At 40.4% G+C, this 7,525-nt stretch overlaps 1 protein-coding gene across 2 annotated transcripts; it reads left to right on the top strand.

The window, feature by feature from the left end:
• Positions 1-6,404: 6,404 nt before the first annotated feature.
• LOC121764572 (protein yippee-like At4g27745) lies at positions 6,405-7,226 on the top strand. Of its 2 annotated transcripts, XM_042160584.1 has the most exons (3): positions 6,405-6,529; positions 6,673-6,839; positions 6,914-7,226. In XM_042160584.1, the coding sequence occupies exons 2-3, from the start codon at positions 6,744-6,746 to the stop codon at positions 7,139-7,141; spliced, it is 324 nt and encodes a 107-aa protein (XP_042016518.1). In that variant the 5' UTR covers positions 6,405-6,529; positions 6,673-6,743; the 3' UTR covers positions 7,142-7,226. The 2 variants fall into 2 exon arrangements, with proteins under 2 accessions (XP_042016518.1, XP_042016517.1); XM_042160583.1 differs by lacking the exon at positions 6,405-6,529 and having other exon boundaries at positions 6,557-6,839.
• The last annotated feature ends 299 nt before the right edge of the window (positions 7,227-7,525 follow it).

Raw genomic sequence — 7,525 nt, 5'->3', positions numbered from 1 at the left:
TTCTTTAAATATAAATAGAGATATCACATTTTAATATTGAAACTATTCTCTAATTAATTAATAGAATAAAGGTTATTTAGAGCATCCACAACCGTGCTCTTGCCAGCGGCACGGTTGTGGGCCCGACCCCACTTTTTCTGCCTGCTCTCTGGCAAGAGCACAACACCCACAGCAGTGCTCTTCCACAAGGACGAGCACAATTAATTTAAAATTAATTACATAATTAAACTCCTAAAAATAAAAAATTACATGATTATGGGCTAATATTACCCGAGGAAGACTACGCATCCGGCGGCACCAACCCCAATTGTTTTTTGAGACCCAATATCATGTCCTCGTGCGTTTGAAGTTGCGTGGGGGTCATAGTTGACCTATCAGCCATATTGAGTTGGGCCAAAAGGGCCCACAACGAGTTGTTCGGGGGTGGAGGTGGAACATAGGGTGCGGGTTCGGGGGCGGGGGCGGGGGCCGATGGAGTCGCGGAGCGCCGGCGGTCGGCCGCCGCCTTCTTCCTTCCTTGCGGTCGGCGTTGGGAACCGCTTGGTCCGGTGTCGGGGTTAGCTCCGGCGAGTTGGCTAGCCACTTCTTCGGAGCCGGAGTCGGATAGGGATACTGACCTTGACCGTTTGGAGGAGCCGCTAGAGGAGGATGTTACGCCTCCCATATACCTCGGGTGGAACCGCGTTTCCTGCCAAACGTTGAGGTACTTGAACGACTTACCGTTCAAGGATTGGTAGGTGCTCAGCGCGGCAGTGATGATGTCGACCTCGCTCCGGCCGCTCCCGGCATTCCGCGACTCCTGGAGGAAATAATCATTGAACTTGCCAATTTCTTCGTTGGCTCGGCCGATGCAGTTGCGCACCATACTCTTGTTGCGCTTGATCGTTCCCGGCGACCGGTTTGCATTGTACCGGCGAGAGACGCGCGACCAAAAGTGATCGCCGGATTGGTTCGTGCCAACCGCCGCATCTTCGGAGATTTCGAAGTACGCCTTGAACAATTTATCCATCTCGGCCGGAGTGTACGGTGTGTGGACACTGGCGCGAGTAGGAGGAGTCGGAGTTTGGGAAGGGGCGGTCGACCTAGGCTCCGGTGTCCACCCGTATCGCCCTTCGGAGGCACCTTGGTCGTCGATTGGGTATGGCCGGTAGCCACCCGGAATGGCCGAGTCTTGGGTGAGAGGAGGGGCCGAATATTCCGTTTCCGGACTAGGAAACGGTTGTCCCTCGAACCATTGGGGGTTCCAACCGTGAGAGGGCGGGTTGTCATCGCATTGGCCGGACATTGTTAGGGTATGAGAGAATGAAGATGAAAATGGATATGGGAGAATGAAGATGAGAATGGATATTGGAGAATGAAGATGAGAATGAATATTGGAGAATGAAGATGAGAATTGTGTAGTTTGATGTGAATTTTTGGGTGTGAAAGTGTGGGTATTTATAGATGAAAGTGTGTATTTTTTGGGGGAAAAAAATAAATAAATAAAAAAGTGTAAAAACTGTTATAAACAGTTATAATTTTTTTGGGAAGTGAATTTTTTTTATCGATTTTTTTAATTAAAAACCGATTTTAAATAAAAAAATATTTTGAAGGCAACGGCTATGCCGTTGCCCAATCCCGTGCCTCCACGTCAGCTGCTCGCTGGCGCGAGCGCAGCGGCGCGGACGACCGTCGCCACCATTGCGGATGCTCTTATTGATTTAATCTGTAAATTCTATTTTCACTATTTCATTTCCTTTTCCATCTTTAACAACTAGTATAGGACAATATTTGATTTATTCAATTGGAGTTAATATTTTATTTAATACTATATTGTTTCATATATTACTAAAAAGTATTTTATTAGTTTTTGATTAATTGTCTTACAATGACTCGGTTCGAATTTTAATATTTATAATGAAAATTGGCTGTAAAAAGTTAATGAAATATGAGTTCTACATTTTAAATTAGTTTTATGATAAACTGTGAGTGAGACGAGTTAATGGAACGTGAAGTTCACTTACCAAAAGTAATAAAAGAATAAATGAGATTATTTTGACGTACGAACGAGAAAAGAAAATAAGAGACTATTCGCGGACGAAAGAAGTATATATATAATACAACCCCTACTGCAATTTTTTTCTGCATCCGCCCCCAATATTAAGGGCACATGAATCTTTTGACCAAAGAGCTATATATTGTAGAAAGTATAATATCACCTCTTAATTAGAGTATAAATTTTTTTATCATAGGCCTAGATTTTGTATTTGGTTTTAAGATATAAGATGGAAACTGAAGCTTATTTTATTCCTTCACACAACACTCTGAAAAAAAACAGTAAGTATTTCGTTTGTACTATAAAAATAGTTTTTTTTTTCATTTTTGATAAAATTTTCTCTCTTATGCAATGAACCTCTTTCTCTAGTAACAATACTCCAATTTTTTATATCATTTTATTTCTCAATATGATGTTAAAATTTGTGTCGTCTCTCAAGTTCCTATTTTTATCGGACGAAGTATGATTATAAAAGAAACAGACTAGGATCATTATGAATGATATTAGAGCATCAACAGTGGTACGAAATTCCCGGCGGAATTCCCCGCGGAATTCATAAAAACACCTCCTGTCACGTCATACGGAATTCCCACTGCACAGTGGAGGAATTCCCCGCGTAATTCCCGAAGGAATTCTCACAATAAAAAAATTCACAAATTCACAAATTAAACAATTTCCGGAAGTAAGAAATTTACGGAATTAAATAGTCGACACAAATAGGGAAAAATATTCCATTAATAAAAAAAAGAAAAGTACATTTCACCAAATTAAAAAATACATTTCAATAATGCCCAACCCCACATCAACGACGACCCCTCCGCTGCCATACTTCTTCAATAATATCGTTCTGGAGTCGAACATGGGCTTGTTTTTGGCGCATGTCGGCGAATGCACGGACTCGATCGATATCGTCGTGGGGTGTCCCCATGCGGACATTGCCAGTGGCCACGCTGTGGCTTGGACCCGCAGCATCCGTGTCATCGTTGGTCCAATCAGTCAGTGCTAGACCTTCATCTTCGACAATCATGTTGTGCATGATAATACATGAGTACATGATGTTTGCGATGCTGTCAACATACCACAGCCGTGCGGGACCCTTCACTGCCGCCCATCGAGCCTGTAGCACCCCGAATGCCCGCTCCACATCCTTGCTCGCTGCCTCCTGGCGACCCGCAAAATATATCTTCTTTTCATCTGCCGGGCACCTGATCGTCTTCACAAAGACGGGCCACATAGGGTATATCCCATCTGCCAAATAATAGCCCATGTTGTGCTGGTTGTCGTTGGCGACGAAGTTGACGGCCGGACCAACGCCCATGCACTGGTCGTTGAAAAGGGGCGACGACTGGAGGACGTTGATGTCGTTGTTCGACCCGGCTACTCCAAAATAGGCATGCCAAATCCACAGCCGGTAGTCAGCTACCGCTTCAAGGATCATTGTGGGATTCTTGGCCTTGAAACCAGTAGTGTACATCCCTTTCCAGGCAGCGGGGTAATTCTTCCATTCCCAGTGCATACAATCTAGCTACCTAACATCCTCGGAAACCAGTGCTGATTCCCGTGCATATCCAGCAGAGCCTGACAATCTTCGGGGGTAGGCTTCCGAAGATACCTATCCTCGAATATCTATCTAACGCCCTGACAAAAATACTTCAAGCAGTCGCGCGCAGTCGTCTCGCCGATGTGGAGGTACTCGTCGAACATGTCGGCCGAACCTCCGTATGCCAACTGCCTAATTGCGGCAGTGCACTTTTGAATCGGCGTGTGGCCGGGTTTACCAGCCGCATCATCCCGCACCCTAAAATACCTATATCGACGCTCTAAAGCGCCCACGATATGCATAAAGAGCGGCCGATGCATCCTAAACCGTCGTCGGAATAGGTTCTCCCCAAACCGTGGCTCCGGCGCAAAGTAATCCTCGTACAACCGCATGTGGGCAGCTAGGTGAAGCCGGGGCACTATAGTGCGACGATGGATGGGTCGAGGCACCACCGGCTCCGAGGCCGCTTGTTCCTCCCTCTCCGCGGCCTCCCGCACACGTGCGTGTATCATCCGCATCATATGTTCATATGCCCACCACCACTACCACTACCACTACCGGCCATTACGGATATATAAAAGAAATTTAGAGAGAGAGAAACTTGTTAATACAAGTGGTGCGATTTAAATGAAGTTCAACGGGATGTATATATAGGAACCGAAAAAAATATTTAATGCATTAAACGGGAATTCCGCGGGCGTCAACGCAATGACGGACGTCCGCACGGAATTCCCCGCGGAATTCCGTGTTTTGGAACTGCGAATTCCTTCGCGGAATTCCGTATCCGTGGAAGGGACGCACAATGACGGACGTCCGCCACGGAATTCCCGCACGCCAGTGGGAATTCCTCGTGGACGTCCGCGATTGCTGATGCTCTTATAATAAAAGAAAGTATGTATTTTAATATCCCAATTCATAACTATCCAACGAAAAATGAATCGAGAAATTAAAGAATTACTACCATCATTACGTTATCAATTATGCCCTTTTTATTTTTTAAAATTATTAGTATCAAATTGAAATATTTTTTTAACAGAACTAAGATCAACCATTTACTCCACAAGACAAGATAGGAATATTTAAATTAATGCTTCTCCCAAACGTATCTAGCCTATAATCATCAAACTCATCTATTCAAGAACCGAATCACTACCAAATTGAATATTCACACTTAAACCTACATCATTTTTAGTGGAAAAAAAATCTCAAAGAGTGCAACTTACACCTAGTTTTCTTAGGTGGCGTTCGATTGTCATGACTAATATCATGAGACTATCCATCTAGGATTAAGTTGTGGGATTGTTTTAGTTGGAGGAAGGAGGCTATGACTAATTATCATGAGACTATCCATCTAGGATTAAGTTGAATGATTCAATCTTATGAACCAAACATGATACATATTTAATCATGAGATTTAATCTTGTCAACCGAACACCCCCTTATAGTACTATTTGTACGAATTCATCTTGTAATACTTTAACCTTTTGAATAGTTTGTTTATAGATGGAAAAACAAACCCCACCCTTTCAACCAAACACTAGAAAAGAAATCTAGAACTAGCAAAGTTGTTGCTACTGATAACAAGAAAGAAATCGACTAGCTTATGTTATAGCACAATACGGCTAATTCCGAGTTACGTCACTTGCGTTAATAAGTTGTAATATTGGTTAGTACTGAAATGATTGGTAATCTCTTAATTGGGGCGAAGTGTAAAATCGGTTTCCAATAAGGCAAGTTGTAACCATCACATTCCACATCCCAATAGTGATTACTCTATGTTTCTCCATAACTATCATCACTCTTTTAGCCAACTTTGCTAAAAATATTCAGTACTGAGCATTGTATTTGTCACATGACATTTATCGACTCACCTATAGAAGTGTCACAAGCTATCAATTTTGTTTTGGTTACTATGACAGCAATTAATTCTGGTCTTTTAAATTTAAGACTAGATATCAAATGATGCTTAGAAGAACAATATAATTTATCAAGCTTCAAATGAGATGATGCTCATAACTTAATTCTTATTTCAAGCCCCAGACAATATGATGGTTGGAAGTTAGTTTTGGTTTTTCAAATTCTAGTTACGATAATGAACACAAGCCAATAATTGTCTTTCAATATTCAGACGAGATAACGCTAAAAATTAGCTATAATCTTACAAGCTCAAGATGAGATGATGTTTACAAGTTTATTTTAATATTCAAGCACCAGATGAAATAATATTGGAAGTCAGTTCTAATATTCCTAATGCTAAACAAAATGATACCCAAAAGCAATTATTTCATTCAAACTCCGAAATTCCGAATACAAGGTAACAAGGATGGCTATAAATTTGATTTGTGAAGGTAGATGTACTATTTAAAGCTCCAATCCCATATTGACTTTTATTAAACTTTATCAAATGAACACATACTATATAAAAGGGTATTTTCGATTTTCTCAACCGGTTTGATTTTGAAAAAATTATACTACTATAGATTAATGAACACATACTATGTATATACATAGCACCAATTTATTTTGGTCATATTAAATCAATCAAAGTGATAATTTATATATAAAAGTTGCTACAACCACAAAATCAATGTAAAGTGAATATAAATCACGTGATATTTCGTCAAATTCGGACGCTAGTAAAAAAAATTATTTCATATGTTACGGATTTGCACCTTTAGTGGTTCACCCAAACTCAAATAGAAAAATAAACTTTTGTAAATATTGATGAAAAAGTAGTAGGAAACCATTATAGCAACTCCATCCATAATGCTGCAAAGTATAGTATTTATTTAATTTTTCCACATATATAATGTTTGGGAAAGAACACGAAATAGTTGTTGTATAGTGGTCGATTTGGAGTGGAACGAGTGGAAGTCCAAACGCAAGGCAGTGGGGGCTATTGAATGCGACCACAATTATTGATAGCCCATACGCCAAGATTGTACTAAAATAATGTATTGTTTTTTATTTGATTAACATCATAGCTTGTTTGGAATCATCACTCAATCTTTTATTTTTATTGCATTGGCTATGATACTTTAATGATCTTTTCAACTCCTCCTTACTACTAACTTTTGTCTAATCTTTTCTTGCATAGCAAAAAAAAAAAAACCAAGTCCCTTCAATTCCCCTGATTGACTGATCACAAGCAAGAAAATTGATGATAAAATGGGTGATTTGATCATGGGTCCGAGGTTGTACGGCTGCTACAAATGCAGAAACCATGTGGCCATCCATGATGACATTGTTTCAAAGTCGTTTCAGGTAAAGTAAATTTGTTCTACAATTAACTCTCAACGCTATGCTCTAACTTTGATTTGATGGAGTGTTTTGATCAGTCGAAAAATGGAAGAGCCTTCCTCTTCTCGCACGCACAGAACATGTATTCGGGTAGGAAGGAGGATCGGCAGATGATGACGGGGCTGCACTTGGTGGCGGACGTGCACTGTGCCGATTGCAGAGAGGTTCTTGGTTGGAAGTATGAGAAGGCTTATGAGGAATCCCAGAAATACAAGGAAGGCAAATTTGTGCTTGAAAAATTCAAGATTGTTAAACAAATTTGGTAGCTGTACTTTTGGAACTATTTCTTTTACTATTAAAATTGTAACTGTAAAGTTGCCAACTGGTAAATACAAGTTTTATGTTTCTTCATGTACTATCTCTTGCATTTTAGCTGCTAAGTTATTGGCAATTAGATTTTGGATTATTTTATATCATTAGAAGTGGATTATATTGTGTGATGAGGACTCAAGGTACTAATTCTTTAAATGGTTTGACAATTTTTCTAGTATAATAGTCATGCGTAAGAGATGATGTGTGATGCTTTTAATTTTTGTAGGAGTCTGATGTGGGGATGCTTTTAATTATTTCTAATTGACTCTATACGAATTCCCATCACCCAGAGTGTTAGGCATGCCATCCTAACCAAAACCAAAAAACAGCAGGGGAAA

Source organism: Salvia splendens, chromosome 14 (assembly GCF_004379255.2).
Source record: "Salvia splendens isolate huo1 chromosome 14, SspV2, whole genome shotgun sequence".
In the NCBI taxonomy this organism is placed as follows: domain Eukaryota; kingdom Viridiplantae; phylum Streptophyta; class Magnoliopsida; order Lamiales; family Lamiaceae; genus Salvia; species Salvia splendens.
Note: the sequence above shows the minus strand (reverse complement) of the source record. Positions and strands in the feature narration are given on the sequence as shown.